A 25,647-nucleotide genomic window follows, 5' to 3' on the forward strand; every position below is an offset into this window, starting at 1 on the left:
GCTTAGATATACATAAATTGCAGCAACGATTTATGTACCACTAAGCACTTTATGGCCGCAAATGTAGGGATGGTGGAGAATTCCGCCACGGATTCCAGTGGTGTGGCGGGGCGGTGGGTGCTGCAGTGGGGCGGCGGCGGCAGGGGCGGCAGGTGCTGCAGCGGGGCGGCGGGTGCAGCGGCGGTGGCTGGTCTCCTGACCAGCCGCAGCTGGGCACAGCTTACACAAATAGCGGTGGCTACAGCCACCGCCATTTGCGTTCGCTATTTTTCGCCATTCTAGCTTATGTAAATATTTACATAGGCTAGAACGGCGAAAAATAGCGAACGCAAATGGCAGCCGCCGTAGCCGCCGCCATTTGCGTACGTTTTTTTTTTTACTTTGCCATGATAGGCTACGTAAATATTTACGTAACCTATCACGGTTAAGTACAGGGACGCAAATGGTGGCGGTTACGGCCGCCGCCATTTGCATCCTTGCTGCCCAGCAGCCGGATGTCTGGCTGCGGGCGGAGCCAGCCGGCAGCTCCGCGGAATCCCCGTGGAGCGGAGCCGGCTGGGCAGGACTCCGGGGGGAGGGACGGAGCGCCTCCCCCCCACCGCGAAGCAGATCCGCGAAACGGTAAGTGACTTTCGTACATCCCTACCAGTAAGAGCAAATGAAAAGCAGTTACAGAAAGAAAACTCCCCACATGCAAAAGGACATCGGGGAGGAAGGACGTATGCCCTGAGTTACTCATTGGGATTTGAAACTTGTGAATGAACCATTCCCATGCAGCTGAAGTAATACAATAATGTACTGTTTTGAAAAAGAAACCAGTAGGGATGGGCAGAATGCTTACCTCCGGGTCTGGGGGGCTGTCCACGGGGGCGGAGGCGATCCATCCCTCCCTCCCGGAATCCTAGCCAGCCGGCTCCACTCTGCGGTAATTCCACGGAGCTGCCAGCCAGCTCCGGAGCACCAGCGATACGGCCACCATTGATTGCCATATTGCTGGCTGGGCAGATTGACTGCAGACGCAAATGGTGTCCACTACGCCATTTGCAGCCATAAAGGTAGGGATGTTAGAGAATTTCTCCACAAATCTCGGGGAGGCCGAATGCCAGCGCATTCGGCCCCCCGAAAGTGATGGAGAAACCATCTCCCCCCCCCCGGGATGGGACTTACCTTGTTCGAATGTCCCTGGCGGCGGCAGCTCCGGCGGCGGTTCGGCAGTGGAGGCTGCGGCGGCCGGTCTTCCGACCAGCTGCCGCCGCTGCCATTTCCAAGTAAAACAAACAAACAAACAAACAAACATGATAGGCTACGTAAAGATTTACGTAGCCTATCACGGCTGACTTTGGAAAAAAAAAAGCGCGTACGCAAATGGCAGCACCCATGGGCGCCGCCATTTGCGTTCCTTATTTTGGCACGTGTAGTCTACGTAAACATTTACATAGACTACGGTGAAAATAAGGGGAATGCTATTTGTGTTCCCCTTATTTTCGCCGTAGTCTACGAAAATGTTTACGTAGACTACACATGCCAAAATAAGGAACGCAAATGGCGGTGCCCATGGGCGCTGCCATTTGCGTACGCGTTTTGTTTGTTTTTTAAGTCAGCCATGATAGGCTACAGAAACATTTACGTAGCCTATCATGGCTGACTGCAGGGACGCAAATGGCAGCGGCTACGGCCGCCGCCATTTGCGTCCCGGCAGGAGAGGAGGTTTTGCGGCTGGAGGGACAGGGTGCCTCCCCCCCGGCCAGAATTTGGGAGGGAAGGGATGGGGTGCCTCCCCCCCGGCCAGAATTTGGGGGGGAGGGACGGAGCGCCTCCCCCCCACCGCGAAGCAAGCTTCAGGATCACGTAAGGGACTTTCGGCCATCCCTATGTAAAGGTCTTAGTTTAAGCTAAATGCAGCTGTAAATGGCTACATTTAGCTTAAACTAAGACCTTTATGGCCGCAAATGGCGTAGTGGACACCATTTGCGTCTGCAGTCAATCCGTCCAGCCAGCGATATGGCAATGGTGGCCGTATCACTGGTGCTCCGGATAGGGGTGCACGAAAGTCACTTACCTGGTCTCGCAGCTTTTCGCGGTGCGGGGGAGGCGCTTCGCTGCTCTCCCCGCGAAGTTCAGGCCAGGGGGGGAGGCTTCCCGCCTCGCCTGGCCGAAATTCAGGCCGGGGGGGAGGCTTCCCGCCTCGCCCAGCTGAAATTCAGGCCGGGGAGGAGGCGCCTCGCCTCGCCCGGCCGCGAAATTAAAAGTTTAAAAAAAAAATGCCCCCGTGATAGGCTACGTGACGATTAACGTAGCCTATCACGGCTAGATCTGCAAAGTCAGCCGTGATAGGCTACGTAAATCGTCACGTAGCCTATCACGGGTGACTTTAAAAAAAAGAAAAGCGCATACGCAAATGGCGGCCCCCATAGGGAGCCGCCATTCGCGTTCCTTATTTGGTCGCTGTAGTCTACGTAAATCTTTACGTAGACTACAGCAACCAAATAAGGAACGTGAATGGCGGCTCCCTATGGGGGCCGCCATTATCCGTACGTGCTTTTTTTTTTTTTTTTGAGTCACCCGTGATAGGCTACGTGACGATTTACGTAGCCTATCACGGCTGACTTTGCAAATCTAGCCGTGATAGGCTACATTAATCGTCACGTAGCCTATCATGGGGGCGTTTTTTTCTTTTCTTTTATTGGAATGGCGGCGGCGGCAGCCGGTCGAATTATCGGCTGCCGCTCCCACCCCGGACGAAGACCCGACGAACCGCCGGCCGGACCCGCCGCCGGGACGGACATTCGGGAAAGGTAAGTCCCGTCCCGGGGGGGGTGCAGGGGGGGTGCAGAGAATTTCTCCCCGAAACTTGTTCAGGGGGCCGAACACGTTGGCGCTCGGCCCCTCGAAGTTTCGGGGAGAAATTCTCCGCCATCCCTAACTCTGGAGCCGGCTGGCAGAGAGGATCCAGCCGGCGAGGATTCCTCCAGGAGGCGGAGCTATGTCTTCCAATCCTCCACGGACTCCAGGGGGCCAGATTCTTTTGAATCCTGCCTCACTGGGGTCTGTGTAGGGATGTATGAAACTCACTTACCTTTTCACGGAATCTTTCACGGTGGGGGGGGGAGGCGCTCCGTCCCTCCCCCCGGAATCCTTGACGGGGGGGAGGCAATCCGGTCCTCCCCCCCGGAATCCTCGACAGCCGGCGGTTCCAGCGGCGGTGGTTCTGGCGGCAGCTCTGGCGGCTCCAGCGGCTGGTCTCTTGGCCGGCCGCAGCCAGGCTGCTGCTGCCGCCATTGCTGTCCTGGCTTGCAGCCTTGATAGGCTACGTAAGAATTTACGTAGCCTATCATGGCTGGGTTAAAAAAAAAAACAAAACCAGCATACGCAAATGGTGGCGGCTACGGCAGCCACCATTTGTGTGCCCTATTTTTGGCCGATTTATCTTATGTAAATATTTACGAAAGATAAAACAGCGAAAAAAAGGGGAACGCAAATAGCGCCCACTACGCTATTTGCGTTCCCCTGTTTTTCGCCGTTTTTTCTTACGTAAATATTTTCGTAAGATAAATCGGCCAAAAATAGGGCACGCAAATTGTGGCCGCTGTAGCCGCCGCCATTTGCGTACGCTGGGGTTTTTTTTTTTTAACTCAGCCATGATAGGCTACGTAAATTCTTACATAGCCTATCATGGCTGCAAGCCAGGACAGCAATGGCGGCGGCAGCAGCCCAGCCGCTGCCGGCCAGGAGACCAGCCGCCGCCACTGCCGCCGCCGCTAAATCCGCCTCAGGTAAGTGCCGTCCCGGGGGGATTCCATGGGGGGGCAGGAGATCAGGAGGCCGTTCCGCCACGGATTCCGGGGGGCTCACTGGAATCCGTGGTGGAATTCTCTGCCATCCCTAGGTCCGTGGAGGATTTCTCCCCCACCCCTAGAAACCACCCATGCAAGGTGGGCACTTTGAAATTGATAATAACAAAGAGGGTTCTTCTGAGACTCTTTCACTGAGGCAGGAAGCAAACACAGCAAGCCTGCCAGGAGGGCACATCCACATAGCAGACCCATGACATGTGGGTATAAGTCTGTGGCATTGGAGGAAGACATAGAGATGCTACAGCATCCCTTTACATTCAGAGCTACAGTCCTGCATAGAGAGCACAGCCCGGCATAATTAATTATTGATGATGATGGTGATGGTGATGATGACGATACATGCTCTGACTGGAGGACCCCTAGAGATACAGAGATTCTAAGAGCATTCCCTTGGGTTCAATCAGAGTTGAGTTACGGTACTGAAAGCACAGCAAAATAATAAAAATAGTAATAGTAATAGTAATAATTAATGCCCTGCCTGAGTCAGATAAAGACGGAAACAGCCAGCCAAAAGAAGGAGAAACAGCAGGGTGACTGAGTGTGCTGCTCACTCACCTGAGGGCTTGAGGGTGTGGGGTGTCCCAGCAGGGGCAGGTTGACTTTGAGGAAAAGCAGCTGCTCCACTAAGTCAGCATCCAAGCAGGAGAGGTGAGGTGTCACCGTGTTGCCTGCCATTGAGAATACCCTCTTGCTTGGGATGCTGGTTGGTGGGCAGCTGAGTCTTTCTCTGGCCACGTGAGCCAAGTCCAGCCAAAGCTGGCTGCAGGATGACCAGTAGGTCATGGGGTCCGTGGACCAGTCCTCCAAGGGCTCCGCCAAGTAATGCTGCACAAATGTTGCAGCAGCATCCTGGTGGGTGGGTTGTGTGCCTGTCCCCCCAACCACTGCCTGCACTGTCTTGGCCCAGAACCCCTGGCCTGTGGTCTTGCTGGGGGTGATACTGCTGGAAGGGATGGTGCCTCTGTCCCCCTGCTTCCTCCTCCTCCTCCTCCTCTGGCACCTGCCCCAGCCTCTTTGCCCATCCCCCCTCACTTGCCCCACCAGTAGTTCCTGCCACCCCAACCAGGAGTTCTCCCCACAAAGCTTGTCTTTCAGGTGGGGATCACACATGGTGGCCAACATCTATATCCTCTCCCGGCATAGGGGCTCTACCCTCCTAGGCCATCCTTCAGCCTTGTCACTGCTTCCCACATGTCTGTCAGGAAGCACCTGCCTGTGACAGGATCCTTGATCTCCAGAAACTCACCCATCTGCTTCTGGAGATGCCTGGCCAGAGAGATCACTGGCTGAGGAAAGCAGTGCTGGTGCTCAGGGTCTGGATGGCCTCAAGGAATGGCTTGAGAACCAGACGCTGTGATGTGGCATCCCACTGCTACCTGGATGCCTATATCCTGACCCTTGACACCTTCACAACCTGACCCCTGCCACGTTCTGCACCAGCCTGTGCTGCAGGAGCCCCAACTCCACCTGCTTCTCCTGCAGCAGCCTACTGCCCTTTACGCTGTGGGGAAAATGCCTAGCCACCTTCCTGCAGCAGTCCAACAGATGCCAGACCGGTGGGGGGGATACACCTTGGTGCTTCCCATTCCAAGGGCATCCCTCCCCATCAGGCTGAAGATGTGTGTGATGCAGTGGATGCCCTCAAATCCACCCTCGAGCACAGCCTTCACCATGTTGGCTCCCCCATCCATAACCACGTAACCGCAGGAGAGCTGGTACCCAGCCAGCCACCCCTCCACCATGACGTTCATGGCCTCTGTAATCTCTGCTGCTGTGTGGGATTGGTCCATAGCTTGCTCATGAAGGACAGCCCAACAATACCCATCCTTCCCACCAGTCCCAGAAGTGCTGGCTGCTACTGCCCCTGTGGCTGTCCACCAGTGAACTGTCAGGGACAAGTAAGCGTGTGCTCCACCCTCAATGGACCAAATGTCCAAGGCAAACTGCACCATCTATGATTCTGCCTGGTGCAGCTGGTCCAGCACTTTCTCCCTGCATGCCTGGTACAGGGAGGGAATGACCCATCTGCTAAGGGTGGTGTGACATGGCAGCTTGTAGTAGGCACCACAAGGGCCATCAGCCTCTTCAACCCCGCATTTTCAACAAGGCTGGGTGGCTGGTCATCCAATGCCACCATCTCACTGATGCAGCTGGTGATCTGGTCAGGTGCTGGAAACTTCCACCTTGCGGATCCATACTTCCTTCACACCATCTCCTCTATAGTGGCCTGCCTAATCCTCTTAGAGGTGAGACACACAGAGAGCTTGCAGGAGTTCCAGCACGACCAGCCTTCTGCTTCCCCTGCTGCACAGCTGCTGGGATGTGAGGGTCTCTTCCCCAAGCTAGACCGATCAGTGCTAATTTTCCCCCTGGGCTTCTGTTTGTTTCTCCAAATTGTTGTCACCATTTTCCCCCTCCCTCCTCCCCCTCTTCTCCTCTTCCCCCCTCCATTCTCCTCCTAGCCCACTCCCTGATCTTCTACAAGTTGATACATTGAGAGACAGGCTGTCTGGGAATGGCTTCAGTAGCTCTGATGCTCCAAGGCAGGCCAAGGCGCCTTGGCGATGAGCCGCTTCACATCGGGGTGCCTCAGTGCTGTTCTGATCTGCTTCAGATCACACCAAGGCACCTCCAAAGCAGCCCGCTTCACTTTGGTATTCAGTATTTGGTTGTTGTTGTTGTTCAGTCGTTAAGTCATGTCCAACTCTTCGTGACCCCATGGACCATAGCACGCCAGGCCTTCCTGTCCTCCACTCTCTCCCGGAGCGTGCTCAAGTACATATTCATTGCATCGGTGATGCTATCTAGCCATCTCATCCTCTGCCGTCCCCTTCTCCTTTTGCCTTCAATCTTTCCCAGCATCAGGGTCTTTTCCGGTGACTTTTCTCTTTGCATTAGGTGGCCAAAATATTTGAACTTCAATTTCAGTATCTGTCCTTCCAATGAGCACTCAGGGTTGATTTCCTTTAGGATGGACTGATTTGACCTCCTTGCAGTCCAGGGGACTCGTAAGAGTCTTCTCCAGCACCACAGTTCGAAAGCATTGATTCTTTGGCACTCAGCCTTCCTTATAGTACAGGTAAGGTGGTCTGGTACTCCTATTTCTTTATGAATTTGCCACAGTTTGTTGTGATCCACACAATCAAAGGCTTTAGCGTAGTCAATGAAGCAGAAATAGACATCTTTCTGGAATTCTCTTGCTTTCTCCACAATCCAGCGAAAGTTGGCGATTTGATCTCTAGTTCCTCTGCCTCTTCGAAACCCAGCTTGTACTTCCGGTAGTTCTCGGTTCGCATACTGCTGAAGCCTCGCTTGGAGGATTTTGAGCATCACCTTGCTGGCATGTGAAGTGAGCGCAATTGTGCGGTAGTTTGAACACTCTTTGGCGTTGCCCTTCTTTGGAATTGGAATGTAAACTGACCTTTTCCAGTCTTGTGGCCACTGTTGAGTGTTCCAAATTTGTTGGCATAGTGAGTGCAGCACTTTAACAGCATCATCTTTTAGGATTTTAAATAGCTTAGCTGGAATACTGTCATCTCCGCTAGCTTTGCTGTTAGTAATGCTACCTAAGGCCCACTTGACTTCACTCTCTAGGATGTCCAGCTATCAGGGACATTAAGATCTTTCCTGTATAGTTCTTCTGTGTATTCTTTCTACCTCTTCTTAATCTCATCTGCTTCTGTTATAGGTCCCTGCCTTTTTTGTCCTTTATCATGCCCGTCTTTGCACAAAACGTTCCCTTGAGATCTCCAATTTTCTTGAAGAGATCTCTAGTCTTTTCCATTCTGTTTTTTTCCTCGATTTCTTTGCATTGTTCATTTAAGAAGGCCTTCTTGTCTCTCCTTGCTATTCTCTGGAACTCTGCATTCAGTTGGATATATCTTCCCCTTTCTCCCTTGCATGTCGCTTCCCTTCTTTCCTCAGCTACTTGTAAAGCCTCATCAGACAGCCACTTGGCTTTCTTGCATTTCTTTTTCTTTGGGATGGATTTCGTTGCTGCCTCCTGAACAATGTTACGGACCTCCATCCATAGTTCCTCAAGCACTCTGTCTATCAGGTCTAATCCCTTAAATCTATTCCTCACCTCCACTGTATATTCATAAGGGATATGACTTAGGTCATACCTGAATGGTTTAGTGGTTTTCCCTACTTTCTGCAATTTAAGCCGAAATTTTGCAAGAAGCAGCTCATGATCTGAGCCACAGTCAGCTCCAGGTCTTGTTTTTACTGACTGAATAGAGCTTCTCCATCTTTGGCTGCAAAGGACATAATCAATCTGATTTCGATATTGACCATCTGGTGATGTCCATGTGTAGAGTTGCCTCTTGTGCTGTTGGAAAAGAGTGTTTGCTATGATCAGTGTGTTCTCTTGGCAAAACTCTATTAGCCTTTGTCCTGCTTCATTTTGTACACCAAGGCCATGCTTGCCTGTTATCCTGGTGATTTCTTAACTTCCTACTTTGGCATTCCAATCCCCTATGATGAAAAGGCCATCTTTTTTTGGTGTTAGTTCTAGAAGGTGTTGTAGGTCTTCATAGAACCTATCAACCTCAGCTCCTTCGGCCTCAGTGGCTGGGGCATAGACTTGAATTACTGTGATGTTGAATGGTTTGCCTTGGATTCGTACTGAGATCATTCTATCGTTTTTGAGATTGTACCCCAGTACCCCAGAGATTGTACCCCACTCGACCTTGGGGGAGCTGGGGGTGGTGATGGCCAACAGGAAGCTCTGGCGTGGGCTGGTCCATGAAGTCACGAAGAGTCGGAAGCGACTGACCAAATAAACAACAACAACAACCCCAGTACTGCTTTTCCCACCCTTTTGTTGACTATGAGTGCTACTCCATTTCTCCTAAGGGATTCTTGCCCACAGTAGTAGATATAATGGTCACCTGAATTAAATTCGCCCATGCTTGTCCATTTTAGTTCGCTGATTCCCAAGAGGTCGATGTTCAATCTTGCCATCTCATGTTTGACCACCTCCAGCTTACCTTGATTCATTGATCTGACATTCCAGGTTCCTAAACAATATTGTTCTTTACAGCATTGGATTTTCTTTTCACCACCAGACACATCCTCACCTCAGTGTCCTTTCGGCTTTGGCCCAGCCACTTCACTCTTTCTTGGCGCTACCCTCTGCTCTTCCCCAGTAGTATATTAGACACCTTCCAACCTGAGGGGCTCATTTTCCGGCGTCATATCTTTTAGCCTTGTGATACGTTCCATGGGGTTTTCTTGGCAAGAATACTGGAGTGGGTTGCCATTTCCTTCTCCAGTGGACCACATTTTGTCAGAATTCTCTGCCATGACCTGTCTGTCTTGGAAGGCCCTGCATGGCATAGCTTATGGCTTCACTGAGTTACGCAAGCCCCTTCGCCACAACAAGGCAGTGATCCATGAAGGGGAAGTATTTGGACCACAGCCCTAATAACAACAACAACAACAACAACAACAACAACCACAATATAAATTTATATTTCACTCCATACCAAAGTGCATTCAAATTAACCCCAAAACATACCACACAATAATACAAATGAAGTCAATAATTACACATTAAATAAACTACTAATCAACATTTTAACTACTTACAACCAATCAGTTAAAATGACCAACCAATTTAAAACCCAATTACAAACTGATTGTTCCTTACTCCATACCCCAACGCTTGTGCCTCTGACTTGAACAACTACATTTTCAAGCCTTGTAATAATAATCTAGTACTTTTCAGATGTTTTGGTCTACAACTCCCAGAATTCCTTACTATTAGCCATACTGACTGGGGCTGATGGTAGCTGAAGTCCAAAACATCTGGAAGGCAGCAGATTGGGGAACTCTGCCCTAAAGAGCTGTACCCTAGAATATTTGCTCAATTGAACCAAACAGAAGGGAGAGACACAGGAACTTATCCTAAATAGAGATGAGGATATGGTGCAAGAAATCAATGTTGCTGAATTGACTGGAAACACTGGCCACCATGCTGTCAAATTCAACATCTATGTAAATGGACAATTTCCAAAAACACCATCAATAAAAATCATATTAGACTGCAAAAGAGGAAACTTCTCCGAAATGAATAAAAGGAATAGTAAAAAGAACGTTGAAAAGGTGTCAGACCTCTCCAGAAAGGTTGGACTTTATTCAGAACCACAGTAATAGCTACTGTTGTGAGCAAGAAACAGGCATGGGTGAACTCACTGGAGGATTCCTCTAGGAATACAGTTGGGCTCAGGTGCTTCATAAGGCAATGCAGGATCAGGACATCTTTGCTGCTCCCTCCCTGGCACACCATTCTCCCCATCTGGATTTGTGCCTGACAGACCAAGGAAATGTGTGGGTGCGTGCAGGGTACGTTGTAAGGAAGCACAAAAATTGGGTATTTCTTAGCTAAAGCATGTAGCCACAATATAAATGAATATTATTCCTAGAATGTTTCTTATTTTTCAGAATGTCTTAATTAACATTTCTAGGTCAGTCCTGCAAAAATGGCAACATATGTTAACAGATTTTAGCTGGGAAAGTAAAAAAGCCAAAAGCCGCTGCAGTAACACTGGAAAAACCCTATAAAGAAGGTGGGTTAAAGATTCCTAATTTAATTAAGTACTGTAATGCTACCCATTTAGAAGTTATCGCTCAATGGATCAATGCAGAAAAGACAATGGATCAATGCCTTCCCTTATTAAAGCACAGTATTGTAGTAAAGTTACATTGCCAGAGTTCCCATGGTGCAGTAAGAAAAAGTTGACTGATGTGAGTATTTTACCCCATCCGAACTGTTGTACTGAGGCTGGAATGGCAACTTGGAATAATCTTAAAAATGGCTAACAAGGGGAAGCTAACCAGTAAGGAGTAGGGATGTACGGACTGTGAAAAATCCGCTCCGTCTGTGTTTCGCAGCTTGTCAGGCGCCTTTTGTTCCATCATCCACCCACAGACAGATGCAATTTTTTTTCGTCATGCAGAAAAAATACGGAAATAATTACGTAAATATTTACGTCAGTATTTACATAAGTATTTGCATAATTTACCTCAGTACGTAACATTTAGTGTATTGTCCCCCATTCCATTCCACGTTTCATATTTTTCTATGGATTTATATGCGTAAATTTCAGAAAAGTAAAAAAATAATCTGAAAGTCCACGGACTCCGCGTGGCCTGAGGGGGGCGCTCCGCAGTAGATTCTGCAGGTTGGATTCTTAGAAATCCGAGCTCATTTTAGTCCGTCTCCGATTTCTCCAGCATCTCTAGTTAGGAGATGTATGCTTGCTCGGTGCTGCCCAAGGAGCCCATTTCAGCTCCCACACTTAACGTTATATTTAAGAGCAGGAATTCCCATCCTCCCTCAGTCCCGCTGCAGCTGTCCTTGTCTGTCAAGTACTGGCCCTCAGATAAACAGCACCCAGGGCAAGGAGCGCTTTGGGTCCTCCCTCCCCTCCTCCACCCCAGTAGTCAGATTTGCAGGGCCACCCAGAGGTTTTCTGGGGCCTGGTGCAGGTGTGATGTCCATCGAGAACGACATGGCTCAAAACCTTGAACTCTCAGCCACTGTGCTACAGACTGGATAGGGCAAAGTTTGAAAAGCCACATTCTGAGCAGCGGCAGTACGCTATGCAACACAGCAGAACTATCACTGGTTTTACTTAGAATATTGTTTTGTAGCCATTCCTAACTTTTGGTAAGAACTCTTTATTTTTGAATATCCATTATTTTTATCTTTAAAAATAATAAACACACGTTATAAACAAAAAAGGTATCTAGCTGACCTCTTTCAGCTGTATCTTATTATTATTTATATAGTGTTCATTTATATAGTGTTCAAGCTGGGTTTCGAAGAGGCAGAGGAACTAGAGATCAAATCGCCAACATTCACTGCATCATGGAGAAAGCAAGAGAATTCCAGAAAAACGTCTATTTCTGCTTCATTGACTACGCTAAAGCCTTTGATTGTGTGGATCACAACAAACTGTGGCAAATTCTTAAAGTGATGGGAGTACCAGACCACCTTACCTGTCTCCTGAGAAACCTGTACGAGGGCCAAGAAGCAACAGTAAGAACCAGACATGGAACAACCGAGTGGTTCAAAATTGGGAAAGGAATACAACAAGGCTGCATATTGTCACCCTGCTTATTTAACTTATATGCAGAGTACATCATGAGAAATGCCAGGTTGGATAAATCAGAGGTCGGAATTAAGATTGCTGGGAGAATTATCAACAACCTCCGATATGCAGACGATACCACCCTAATGGCAGAAAGTGAAGAGGATCTAAAGAGCCTCTTGTGGACGGTGAAAGAGGAGAGTACAAAACCTGGTTTGAAACTTAACATTAAAAAAACTAAGATCATGGCATCTGGTCCTATCACTTCCTGGCATATAGAAGGGGAAGAAATGGAAGCAGTGACAGATTTTACTTTCTTGGGCTCCAAGATCACCGCAGACGGTGACTGTAGCCATGAAATTAAAAGACGCTTGCTCCTTGGGAGGAAAGCTATGGCAAACCTAGACAGCATAGTAAGAAGCAGAGACATCACCTTGCCGACAAAGGTCTGTATAATCAAAGCTATGGTTTTCCCAGTAGTAATGTATGGCTGTGAGAGCTGCACTATAAGGAAGGCTGAGCGCCGAAGAATTGATGCTTTCGAACTGTGGTGCTGGAGAAGACTCTTACGAGTCCCCTGGACTGCAAGGAGGTCAAATCAGTCCATCCTAAAGGAAATCAACCCTGAGTGCTCATTGGAAGGACAGATACTGAAGCTGAACCTCAAATATTTTGGCCACCTAATGCGAAGAGAAAACTCTCTGGAAAAGACCCTGATGCTGGGAAAGACTGAAGGCAAAAGGAGAAGGGGACGGCAGAGGATGAGATGGCTAGATAGCATCACCAATGCAATGAATATGAACTTGAGCACGCTCCGGGAGAGAGCGCAGGACAGGAAGGCCTGGCGTGCTATGGTCCATGGGGTCACGAAGAGTCGGACACGACTGAACGACTGAACAACAACAACAACAACAACAACGGCAAAAAATAAGGAATGCAAATGGCAGCGGCCATAGCCACCACCATTTGCGTACGCATTTTTTTGTTTGTTTGTTTTTACCCAGAGCCCTCTGCGGCCGGAAATCCGGCTGCGGACGGCCCTGGCCTGGGCCTGGCCGGCTGCTCCGCAGAGCCGCCGCGGAGCACAGCCGACCGTCGAGGATTCCGGGGGGGAGGAACGGATCGCCTCCCCCCTGTCGAGGATTCCGGGGGGAGGGACGGAACGCCTTCCCCCCACACCATGAACAGAATCCGTGAAAAGGTTTCGTACATCCCTAGTATAAAACCCCTGAATCTGCCATTGTTCAGGAGGGCCATGGTTGCATCTGGATCGTTTGTATGTGCACATACCAACAGTACCCTTGATCCACGGGACACGTATTAAGTGCTCTGGCCAAGTACATGATAGCCTGTGGTGAGTATGTGTTGGGTAAAATTCAGGGAAAGGATTTTACTGTCTGGGGCTTAGATAAGGCGCCGTTATCTTTGTTCTGACATACTTAACTGTTTGGGTTTGGGATATAAGACAGCGGGCTTAGGCTTGGGCCTGGCTGACACTGTATCATCATTGCTTCAGTGGCCCGATCTGGAGCTGAGCAACAAACAGGGACTAACTGTATATTTAGTCATTTAATGCACCACATTTGGGTAACTAAGCTCTTACCTAAGAGGCACACAACCTCTTAAGCCTCAGAGAAGGGCACAACTTCTTGAGGATTGTTTATGTTAAGCTCTTACCTAGAAGGCGCGCAACCTTATAAGCCTCAGAAAGCATGCAGCTCTTTGAGATATCTTTGTAATTAAGTTTGTACCTAGGAGGCGTGCAACCTCTTAAGCCTCAGAGAATGTGCAACTCTCTGGGGAGGTTCTACTTTTGTTTATTTCTTTTATTTCAATAAATTTCCTTTTCTTTCATCTACATTGGTTGTGTGCGTGTTCTTCTCCACCTCATAAGATCCCAAACCTCTCAGCCTGATCAACTGAGTGGTCCTGGGTAAATTGAAATCCATATTTCAGAGGAAGAACTTTTATTCCATGCTTCTGGAAGGGACAGCCGACCATACTGGATGATTCATTAATGTCAAAATAGGCTGGAGTGGGAAGAACCACAATGCTTATGGGTTCCGCAACTCTGCACTCTGCAAGACAATGGATGCCAGGGCTTTTGTGCCTGGGAACTCTACCTAGGGATGGAGGAGAATTTCTCCCTGAAACTTCGGGGTCCGAACGCCAACGTGTTCGGCCCCCCGAACAAGTTTCGGGGAGAAATCCTCCGCACCCCCCCACCCCCTCAACCCCCCCCCCCCCCCGGGACGGGACTTACCTTCCCTGAATGTCCCTCCCGGCGGCGGGTCCGGCTGGCGGTTCATCGGGTGTTCGAGCGGGGCGGGAGCGGCAGCCGGTCTTTCGACCGGCTGCCGCCCCCACCATTGCAATAAAAGAAAAAAAAAAAAGTCCCCTGATAGGCTATGTGACGATTCACGTAGCCTATCACGGCTAGATTTGCAAAGTCAGCTGTGATAGGCTACGTCAATCGTCACGTAGCCTATCACGGGTGACTTAAAAAAAAAAAAAAAAGCGCGTACGCGAATGGCGGCCCCCATAGGGAGCCGCCATTCCCGTCCCTTATTTGGTGGCTGTAGTCTACGTAAATGTTTACGTAGACTACGGCGAAAATAAGGGCAACGCTATTTGCAAATTGTTAATAAAGCTAATGCTGGTGTGGCATAGAGAACTTGATGCATGATGTTTGCCATTTGTGTAAATATCCTTTTCCAGAACTGTAACACAACAGGACACGACCACCGCATATGAATATATAAACCTTGCTGATTGCAATCTCTCCAACATTTTGTAATATGTGTATTATTTATCCTTGCTAGATGCACCGATGTAATATACGATCAGTATGATACGTTGAAAGAATTTTCCCTAATTGATACAGTTTTCCTTGACTGAGTCGTTGATAATTGTTCCATATATCTTGGTCTATTTTTATCCCAACATCATCTTCCCATATTATTTTCAATCCTATTGACATACTTGTATCTATTTAAATTAAGTGTGGATATATTTTAGAGATTAGTCCTTTCGTATTATTCATATGTTCCAATATAATGCGTTCAGATGTAGTCATATTTCTAACCATATTTTACTGTACTGTAGAGTTCATAATAAGATAATGTAATTGATGAAAAAGAATCCAATTTATTTGTAGTCCCTGAAGTTTTTCTTTTACTTTTGCTACCGTAAGAGGGGTTTCATTTTCATAAAAATCTTGCATTCTGTATAATCCTTTTTCTCTCATTTGGCATATTGCTGTGCTTTAGCTAAATATGAAAAGCCAGGATATAACATGAATGGAAGCAACGGGGAAATCTCTGGGATTAATTTGTTTTTCCATTTTTTCCAAATTTTTAAAGTAACATGTAAAAAGGGATTATCTACGCATTCTAAGTCTGTTATTTTTTCCCCTCCAAATATAATTTTTCCAGTTAATTGGACGTGTTTCCTTGTTGCTTCCATACCTACCCATAATGTCTCTGCGGTTCCCTCCAAATACAATACTATGGTTCTTAATTGATTTGCTTCGTAATATTTGTGTATACTTGGCTCTCCCCATCCCCCTTGATCTAATCTTTTTTACCTCAGGCTTTTGGCTAGCCTTGGTCTTTTACCTTGATGGATAAAATTTGTAAATATTTTTTGCCATCGTGCCAAATCTTTTGAGTCAATTGTTATAGGGGGTGTTTGAAAGAAATAGTTTCATTTTGGCAGCGTTACCATTTTTATAGCACTAGTTCTGCCCGTAATTGTTAAATGTATCTGAGACCACCTTTTAATATCTTTTTTTATTTGTCTGATCACTGGATGGAAATTCAGCTGCTGAAGTTCGTTTAAATTTTTTGAAATAGTTACTCCCAGATATTTAAATGATCTATGGAATGTTGGAATACCTATATTCTGGCAAAGCTTCTTTTGGATTTGTTGTTAATATTGCCACATCATCAGGGAACATATTGCTCTTATGTATTTAACCATTTATTTCTTGGCCTCTGATATTATTATTATTATTCTTTATGGCAGTTGCCAAAGGTTCTAAAGAAAGGATAAAAAGCAAGGGTGGCAAAGGGCAACCCTGTTTAGTTCCTCTGCCCAGAAAGAAACTCCTATCCAATACATAATTAAAACTCATTATAATTCATATGCTGCCAAATACCTGGGAGGAGAGGGCAGTTCTTACCTGGTGCTGAAAAGATGACATGTTAAGTCCTAATGGGAATCTATCTCTATCGTGCCCATTCAGAGTCCATGAGATTTTTTTTTTAATCTTAGCCATTAGTCTGAGAAAATAACTGAAGTACTTTCTTACATCTTTGTGTTTCTGAAGTGCCACAGCAATGGTGTATCTTCCAAAGTTTAATATTTCTGCCAGCTATGACCTGAAGGAGGCTCTCAAACGATTGGGTATGAATGATGTCTTCTCTGACCAGGCTGATCTATCTGGGATCTCTGCGAAGCCTCTGAAATTGTCAAAAGTAAGTTGAAAGCATTCATTCCCATTATTCGTCTGATTTCATTTTAGCCAGGATCTTGATCCCATTGCAGTGTTATATCCAGGGACACTTAGGGCATTTCCCCACCAGCATAAAATCCTGCATTTAGGGCTTCATCACACGGAGCTTTTAGAGTTAAAGTGGCAAGCCTTCCGGTGTGAAGGAGCCCTTATAAACTGTGCATCGCACCCTTAAATATACTCTGCTCTCCAGGTTACCCCACCCTTACACTCTCATCTCCCAGATAGGGGCAATCTTGTGCAGGATTGCATTAGAATCCATGCCAGGGAGCTGCACATAACCTTGTAAACAGTGATCAATACCTGTGTGTAGAGATGTGAAGTCCCAGGGAAAAAAACCTGGAAACAAATCAGAAAAAAACTAGGGCTGTGCACCACTTCGGCCCGAGGCCTGAACCCCGAGCCTAAGCGGGCCACTTTGGGCCACTTTGTGCCCCTTCTGATGCGAAGCACGAAGAGGCTCACCGAAGCACTCGGTGTGCTTTGGAGCTTTGGCCCCTAGCCCAGCCCCCCCGCCCAACGCCCCCACACAGCCCCCAGCTCCTTGCCTGGGCTGCCTCCCCCTTTGCTGCCGCCTCCATTGCCACGCTGCCACCTCCCGCTGCTGCTGCTGTCGTCATCTTCTTCGCCGCTGCACCACCACCTTCTCCTGAGGCCTGGACTCGCGGCGACTGGTCTTCTTCCAGGGAGTCACCATTTTTAAAATGGCAACTTCCTGGAACTTCCAGGAGGTTGCCATTTTAAAAATGGTGACTCCCTGGAAGAAGACCAGTCGCCGTGCGTCCAGGCCTCAGGAGATGGTGGCAGCAGTGCGGCGGCGGCACGGTGGCGAAGAAAATGATGACAATGACAGCAGCAGCAGTGGGTGGCGAAGAAGAAGAAGAAAAGGATGAAGGCAGCGGCGCAGCAACGGAGGCAGCAGCAGAGGAGGAGGCAGCCCAGGTAAGGAGCTGGGGGGTTGCGAGGGGGTGTTGGGGGGGCCTGAAGCGGGGTTCGCCATGTGAACCCTGCTTCGGGTTCAGGGCCAAGGCAGGTCGGGGGGGGGGCCTGAATCTGCCCAAGTTGGATTGGGAGGTCCCTGCACAGCCCTAGAAAAAAAGCATTTTTTCCCTTGGACCATTCTTGTTTTTTTCCAAAAAGTTGGAAAAATTGAATGGCTTTGGATTGTGAAATATTTTCTTTTAGTGTTTAAGAGAAAGTATTTATATATTGTTACCCGGCCTTTACTCCCCCACCCCAAATGATGTCTAAAAACAATGTAATAAGAACACTTCTATAGAAAGACTAGAGATGCAACACATCTGGAAATAATGAAGCCATGGGGGAAAATATTTTTAATTCTCTCTGTAAAACTCTCAGCATAGTTAGTTCTTTCATTCCTTATTAAAATTATTGATCAAAGTACATTTTACCAATAGACATTTATGCTCAGTTTCCCAACTAAGTCACCATTGTGCATTCTTGACAGAGTCATTCTTGATAGAGTCACCATTGTGCATTCTTGACAGTAAATGTGCATTCTTAACAACTTGGGTTTTGTTCAATAGAGTCCTGTGTTTCTGATGCTGTAGCAGTCATTTAATGTAGTTTCAATCTATTCAGACAAGAATAACAAATTTACTAACTGAGTTTACTTTTTGAAGTTTTAAAATATAATGGTAATTTTATGAGCAAACTAAGTCATACATAAAATAACTTTAGGAACGGAAAGGCTGCTTTTATGTTCCCAAAGCAGCCCTCCCCAGTCTGCCACCCTCTGGATGTTTTGGACTACAGTGGCCAGCATTCCTGACCATTAGCCATGCTGCCTGAGGCTGATGGGAACTGAAGTCCAAAATATCAGGAGGGCATCAGGTGGGGAAGGCTGTCTCAAAGCAACAAAGGGCGCAATCCTACCTAGATATGTAGCCGCCTATCCAAAGCAAGGCAGGAGAGGCATGGGGTGGGGGGACTTGGAGGCAACCGTCTATCCAAAGCAAGGCAAGAGAGGCACGGGGGGGATCATTCCCTCCACGCCTCTCCTGCCTTGCTATTTTTCGCTAGACAGCTGTTTTCAGCTGTCTAGTGGCGGGGGGGCCAACCAGGAGAGGAAACTGCCATGTGAAACATTGGATGTGTCGTACACGCAGCTCCTCGATCCCCGCCCCAGAACACCCCCCGGAATGCCCCTTTTCAGCTGCTCTGTGCTCCTCTTCTGAGCACGGAGGATGGGAGTTCTCCATGCTACCTCCGAGGCAGTGTGGAAAAGGGGGGCAGTCGGTTTTCCGGGAACCAACCTCAGAGTGTGGGCTCCGAGGTCGGTTCCTGGAAATGAGCATAACCTATGGTGACTAGACAGTGTCTAGTGGCCATAGGATTGCTCCCAAAGTGACTTTAGATCCATAAAGAGTGCTAAAAAGTTTTGCTTATTTTTGATTTTTCCAAAATTTTCAATTTTTCTGAAAAAAAATGGCGGGGGGACTTTTTTCCTCCATGGCCTCAAAATTTCTGGAAATTTTACATCTCTCCCTGTGTGATGCCTAAGTTCAACAGTCAAGGTTCAACAGACAAATATAATGGCCACATTCATACATGAATGTATGTTATCTCCCTGTCCCACTCCCCATTGCCACTTCAGCATCCCCAGACTAGACTATTGGCAACCCTACCATTTTCTCCATCATTCCCCAACTATGGAAACGAGCTACATCTCGATCTCACGTAGGGATGGACAAATCTGACTGTTTTGCTTTCTATAAGATGCGCATTTTTTCAAGCACAAATTCATTCCATCCTGTGTGTGGATCAATTTATGAAAAGAAAATTAAGTCCATACAGAAATGCATATGCATTTTCATATGCATTAAAATTTGTACATATTTTTGAACACAATTTCCCCAATAAATTCATTTTTGCAAGCACATTTTCCTAATAGATGCCTGTATGCTCTTTTCCCAGATCTATGCATTTTTCTATGGAATGTTCCTGATGCCAGCATTTTTGTATGAATCTTTTAATCAGAGAATGACATCACAAAATTTGGAGAAGTGCAAAACCTGAACGGTAATTGCATTTCCATGTACGTATTAGTTCGGAAAGTATGCATTGGGTCAATTCATATTAGGGGCACACGAAACAAACTTTGTTCCCTCCCTTCTCTCAGGTACCATCCCTTGCTTCTTTTAAAAGATCTACCCATTTTGGAACCAAATATGTACCATTAGCTCCCTTAAGAAGATCCCAGAGGTACACAAGAGGCTACTTCTTCCCAGGCTGTAGATAAGAAGGAAACTGACATAAAATCGTAGAATCATAGGGTTGGACGGGGCCTACAAGACCACTGAGTCCAACCCCCTGCTCAATGCAGGAAGCCTGATTCCCAGGCAGTCTCCCACCCAAGTACTAACCTACTTAGACTTATACGCAAAATATAGCAGTGAATCTTGCGTATAAGCCTATGGACACATAGACCTATACACAAGATTCATGATTCTATTTGCATATAAATCTATGGGCACATCCTCCTGATTGCCTTTTTTTTTTTTTTTTTTTAAGACATGGCAATCAGCAGGGACAGGGAGGAGGCGAACAGCTCTGGCTGGCAAGAAGCAGCAGAGTGCCATTCTGCCTCCAGTCCTCCTGGAGCAGAGGTAAGTGGTCCCAATCTGCTGCAGTTTCCTGCGGCCAGATTCCAAAGAATCTGGCCTCATTTGAATCTGCAGCAGATTTCTCTGACATCCCTACTTCCGAGATCAAATGAGATCAGGAAAATAGCATTGACTACCTTCCTTTTTCCAGACAGGTTCTTTATAAAGCAGAGTGCCACTCAGGTAACACTCAAAAGTGTTGTCCCTTCCAGGGGTGTCAACAGCAGAAAAGAAAACAGAAAATGTTTACTCCAATGCATTTGGAGCACTGAGCAGAAATTTGAAGGCAGCATATAGAAAGCTACAAGCAATCCATTCTCCAAAGTTTGGGGAAACCAACGGTAGTGTTATCCTGTAGGACAGACACATTCCAGAAGTATAACCACGTTCCTCTGTAGCAGAGAATACCGATTTTGTACTCAAACGTATATCCACAGACAGTAAAGGACACCATCCTTCCATTTCATGCATCAGGCTGCAGCCCTTCTTCATGATGGCATTGTAATCTGTTAGGGGGCAGCAATTTGAGGCCTCTGTGCCAACTCCAGCCCTTGAGAAATGTACCCCTCCTCAGTTGCTAATCTGTAAGTGAAACGGGTGTGGATGAAGGGGCAGATGAGGCAGCAAAACATGCTTGCTGGGTACTTAAGGGTAGGGGTGTCGAAACACACAACTGCAGGCAAATTCTGGCCCACCGGAGGTGCAAATCTGGCCCCCTGGATATCCACAGGTTCCCCACTTCTTACTGTGACCATATCTCCTTTTCTCAACCACCAATAATTTCATGGCTTCCAGGTTTTGCTAAGGATGAACGAAAGTCTTACCTGGTCCCGCAGCTTGCTTCGCGGTGGGGAGGAGGCGCTCCGGTTCACCCCCCGAAATTCTTGGTGGGGGGGAGGCGCCCCTCCCCTCCTGGCCGAAATTCAGGCCGGAGGGGGAGGCACCCCATCCCTCGCCACCGACATTCAGGCCGGGGGGGAGCGCCCCGTCTCCCCGGCCGCGAAATAAAAAAAGTAAATTGGAAAAAAAAAAGTGATAGGCTACATATATCATTACGTAGCTTATCACGGCTGACTTTGGAAGAAAAAAAAAAGCGCATACGCAAATGGCGGTGCCCATGGACACCATTTGCGTTCCTTATTTTGGCACAGGTAGTCTACGTAAATATTTATGTAGACTACAGCGAAAATAAGGACAATGCTATTTGCGTTGCCCTTATTTTCGCCGTAGTCTACGTAAATCTTTACGTAGACTACCTGTGCCCAAATAAGGAACGCAAATGGCGGCGCCCATGGGCGCCGCCATTTCCATACACGCTTTTTTTTTTCCCAAAGTCAGCCGTGATAGGCTACGTAAAGATTTATGTAGCTTATCACAGCTGACTTTGAAAATCTAGCCATGATAGGCTACGTAAATCGTTACGTAGCCTATCGCATTTTTTGTTTTTTTTTACTTTACTTGGAAATGGCAGCGGCGGCAGCCGGTCGGAAGACCGGCCGCCGCAACGCCGCCGAACCACCACCGGGACCCGCCGCCGAGAGGGACATTCGAAGGAGGTAAGTCCCATCCGGGGGGGGGGCGGAGAATTTCCCCAACAATTTCGGGGGGCCGAATGCATTCAGCCTCCCGGAGATTCATGGAGAAATTCTCCGCCATCCCTAGGTTTTGCACATTTTTTCTCATTCTAAAAGGCTGAAAAGCCTCTCCTAAGGCTTAGCTACTGGCAGTAAGGGCTTGAAGCTAATATCTGCTGGTATTACTGTATTTTTCACCCAGCTCTTTTGCCTTTGCCTCCTCCCCCCTTTGCCTTCATCTCCACCCGCCACGAGAATATGGCCCCCAAGAGCTTCTCTGAAATTCAATTTGTCCCTCTGGCTGAAAGATGTTCTACATCTCAGCTCTTGGCAAGAGCTTTTCAGCTTGCATCTCTTTTGCTGAGGGAACTGCACTGGCTGCCTATTTGCTACCAGGCCAGGTTTAAGGTTTTAGTACTCATGTACAAAGCCCTAAACAACTCAGGACTGGGATACCTGAGAGAGCGCCTTCTCCCTTACCAACCTGCCCGGTCACTGAGGTCATCAGAGGGCTTGCTCCTGGTGGTTCCACATGGACCTATGGCCTGATTAGACTCCACCGAGAGAAGAGCCTTCAGTGTGGCAGCCCCCTTTCTTTGGAATTCTCTGCCCCTGGAGGTCAGGCAGGCACGAACACTGTCCTGTTTCCGGCGCCTCCTGAACACAACACTGTTCCAGGAGGCATTTCTTAACTGACCAGTCGCAGTTTTTATTGGTATTCTGCTTTTTAAAATAGCATAATTTTAATCTGTGTTTTAATCTTTTCATCCTTACTGTTTTATCTCTTGTGTTCACTGCTCCTAAATCTGTTCTAATTATGGAGCGGTATACAAATATTGTAAATAATAATAATACACGCCGGCTTTAAGGGGTGGTGATTTAGGCCTGCCCCATCACCCCTCACTTCCTCCCAAAGGAACCCTTCAGGAAAACTATTTGCTGAGCAGTTCCTTGCCTTCCCACGTGTTGCGAGGAACACTGAGGGGGAAGTGTGTCTGTTTAATGAGAAACCTGAAACTCAGAGTGCAGCAGTGAGGCATGATGGGATGTGGATCGCACCTGCTGGTTCTGGGACATTCCGTGGGGGTGGTGGGGGTACTATAATTACAGTGGTTTGGGTAGGCTCTTGAGAAAGTGCACTTTGGTGGGCCTCTCTTACCTTGACACCCCTCCAAAGCTTACTTTGCAGTAGTTACAACAGCAGCACTCCAAGGGGGACTGGGGATTGCCATTTTCATTTCGCACAATGCCCCTGAAATAGTATCATTCTCGGACATCATAGGAAATTTAAACAGTGGCTCAGAGACTCAGGTGCCCAATGTGGAGGGCCCAAAGCAGATGTCAGGTGATTTTTAGAGGTGGATATGAAAAGGTCTATTGGGCGGTATAGAAATGAAATGAAATGAAATGAAATGAAATGAAATGAAATTAAATGAAAGAAAGAAAGAAAGAAAGAAAGAAAGATAGAAAGAAAGAAAGAAAGTCTGGAGCCAAATATTGGCTAATTCTAATGTTCTGTTCAAAATTAGCCTACGGATGGCAGAGAATTCCACCATGGATCCCGGTGAGGCTGAATGCCAGTGCATTTGGCCCCCCGAACTCTGTGGTGGAACGGCCTGCCGCCCCCCCGCGGATCCCCCCGGGACGAGACTTACCTGGGGCGGATCTCCCAGGCGGCGGCGGCTCCGGTGGTGGATTCGGCGGTGGCAGCTGCAGCAGCTGGTCTTCCGACCGGCTGCTGCCGCTGCCATTTCCAGTCCTGTTAAAAAAAAAAAAGAGACGTGATAGGCTACGTAAAGATTTACGTAGCCTATCATGGCTAGGTTTAAAAAAAAAACAACAACAACGATGTGATAGGCTACGTAAATCTTTACGTCGCCTATCATGGCTGGGTGGGTTTAAAAACAAAAACAAAACCACGTACGCAAATGTGTTCCTTCTTTGCGTTCCTTCTTTTGGCCGTCTTAAGTCTACGTAAATATTTACGTAGACTATGACAGCGAAAATAAAGGGGAACGCAAATAGCATAATGGGCGCTATTTGCGTCCCTTTTTGATTCACCGTTTTAGCCTACGTAAAGATTTATGTAGGCTAAAATGGTGAATCAAAAAGGGACGCAAATAGCGCCCGCTATGCTATTTGCGTTCCCCTTTATTTTCGCCATCATAGTCTATGTAAATATTTACATAGATTAAGACGGCCAAAAATAAGGAACACAAATCGCGGCAGCCGTAGCCGCCGCCATTTGCATACGCAAATGTTTTTTCCAGAGCCCTCCGCAGCCGGAAATCCGGCTGCGGATGGCTTTGGGCTGGGCTGGGCCTGGCCGGCTGCTCCACGGAGCTGCCGCGGAGCACAGCCAGCCATCGAGGATTCCAGGGGGGAGGAACGGATCACCTCCCCCCCATCGAGGATTCCGGGGGGGAGGGACAGAACGCCTCCCCCCCCACCATCAACATAATCCACGAAAGGTAAGTCACTTTCGTACATCCCTAAATTAGCCTCTTTAATTGCAGCCAGACTAATTACCAACAAAACACACCATCTGAACAGCTTTGACTGCTGCAGCTTCTCTGACCCATCTCTCTCTCTCTCTCTCTGTCCGGGACCCCATTTGTCCTCATGACCATTTAGTCTGATTGGCTGCATCAGTCCACATAATTCTGTCTATGTTATCTGCAAAGTTATCACCGCAAATTCAGCCATGAATAAAAATCATACAGGTTGCCAGACTAAAGGGCAGTGAAGACAATAGCCCTGTTAAGGAAGGCTTAACAGTTCAGGCTTAACAGTTACAGAAGGCTTAACAGGGTCTTCTATGTGGAGTTGAACCCTTCAGTTCAACTCCACATAGGAGGCGCTGTTCTCCATCCCAGACTCTGACCCTCTTCTTTGTTTCTTCTCAGGTTATCCATAAGGCTGTGCTTACTGTTGATGAGAGAGGTACTGAGACAGCAGCAGGGAGTGCTGTAGAAGCCATGCCTATATCTGTGCCTCCAGCCCTTATGTTCAACAAGCCTTTTTTTCTTGTGCTTTTCGATGGATTTACCAAAACCACACTCTTTACTGGCAGAATAACAAACCCAACTAACTGAGCCCTAAAGCAACTAAGTATTGTGAATTCTGAATGCAGCTCTGAATAAATTCTGAATAAAGTATCTGAATTCTGAATAAAGCATCTTTGTAACCAATAAAGCATCTTTGTACTTAATATGAAGTCTTTTGTATTTATTTATTTCTCATTTATTTATTACATTTCTATACCGCCCAATAGCCAAGGCTATCTGGGAGGTTTACAAAGATTAAAACATTTAAAAATACAATATACAGATTTTAAAAGCCAATTCCATAAAAAAAAACACATGAACAGAACAATATACAAGAACATATATCTAAAGCAACTTCAACAAGCAATCTCAAAGCAGACAGCCATAACCATACACCATTCCAGGATCAATTAAAACATATCATATACTGCCAAATGCCTGGGAGAAGAGAAAGGTCTTAACCTGGTGCCTAAAAGATAACAATGTTGGCACCAGGCAGGCCTTGTCGGGGAGTTCATTCCATAATTTGGGGGCCACCACTGAGAAGGCCCTCTCCCTTCTCACCTCACCAGGGGGAGCACAAAGTGAGATGATACTGATGACCTATATAGGGAAATATAAATGGCTCCAGCGCATAGTTTGCCAACTGTTTTACATGCTCCCTTCAGAGCATGGGCAGCAGGGGCCGTATATTGCCCTACAAGAAATCATATGTCCAATCAAACCCTACAGCCCCTGCAAGAGCACAGTGGAAACATACTTCCATGTTACACGACTTGCTGCAGAAGCGGTAACATTTGCAACCAGGTTACCTGTGATTTCAACTGATCACATAGAACAGTGACATATACTCTTTTTCAAGTGGTGGCCACTTTAGCCACAACAAAAAATGCATGTGAGAGCTGCATTATCTTACTTGGAATTCAACTCC

The 25,647-nt window shown here is 47.4% G+C and overlaps 1 protein-coding gene across 3 annotated transcripts; it reads left to right on the forward strand.

Annotated features, from left to right (window-relative positions):
• Window positions 1-566: 566 nt before the first annotated feature.
• Window positions 567-24,878, forward strand: LOC146357083 (serine protease inhibitor A3N-like). Of its 3 annotated transcripts, XR_014788525.1 has the most exons (6): window positions 567-621; window positions 10,325-10,426; window positions 16,284-16,431; window positions 19,407-19,511; window positions 20,004-20,098; window positions 24,576-24,878. XR_014788525.1 is itself a non-coding variant. In XM_084839992.1 (4 exons), exons 2-4 carry the CDS (start codon window positions 16,294-16,296, stop codon window positions 24,640-24,642), a joined length of 300 nt encoding a protein of 99 aa, XP_084696118.1. In that variant the 5' UTR covers window positions 11,440-11,529; window positions 16,284-16,293; the 3' UTR covers window positions 24,643-24,877. The 3 variants fall into 3 exon arrangements, 1 of the variants encoding a protein (XP_084696118.1); XR_014788524.1 differs by lacking the exon at window positions 20,004-20,098 and having other exon boundaries at window positions 19,407-19,527; XM_084839992.1 differs by lacking the exons at window positions 567-621; window positions 10,325-10,426; window positions 19,407-19,511 and adding an exon at window positions 11,440-11,529 and having other exon boundaries at window positions 24,576-24,877.
• The last annotated feature ends 769 nt before the right edge of the window (window positions 24,879-25,647 follow it).

The sequence above is a fragment of the Heloderma suspectum genome, chromosome 1, assembly GCF_057233095.1.
Source record: "Heloderma suspectum isolate Gila_16-S chromosome 1, 16-S_ref, whole genome shotgun sequence".
In the NCBI taxonomy this organism is placed as follows: Eukaryota; Metazoa; Chordata; class Lepidosauria; order Squamata; family Helodermatidae; genus Heloderma; species Heloderma suspectum.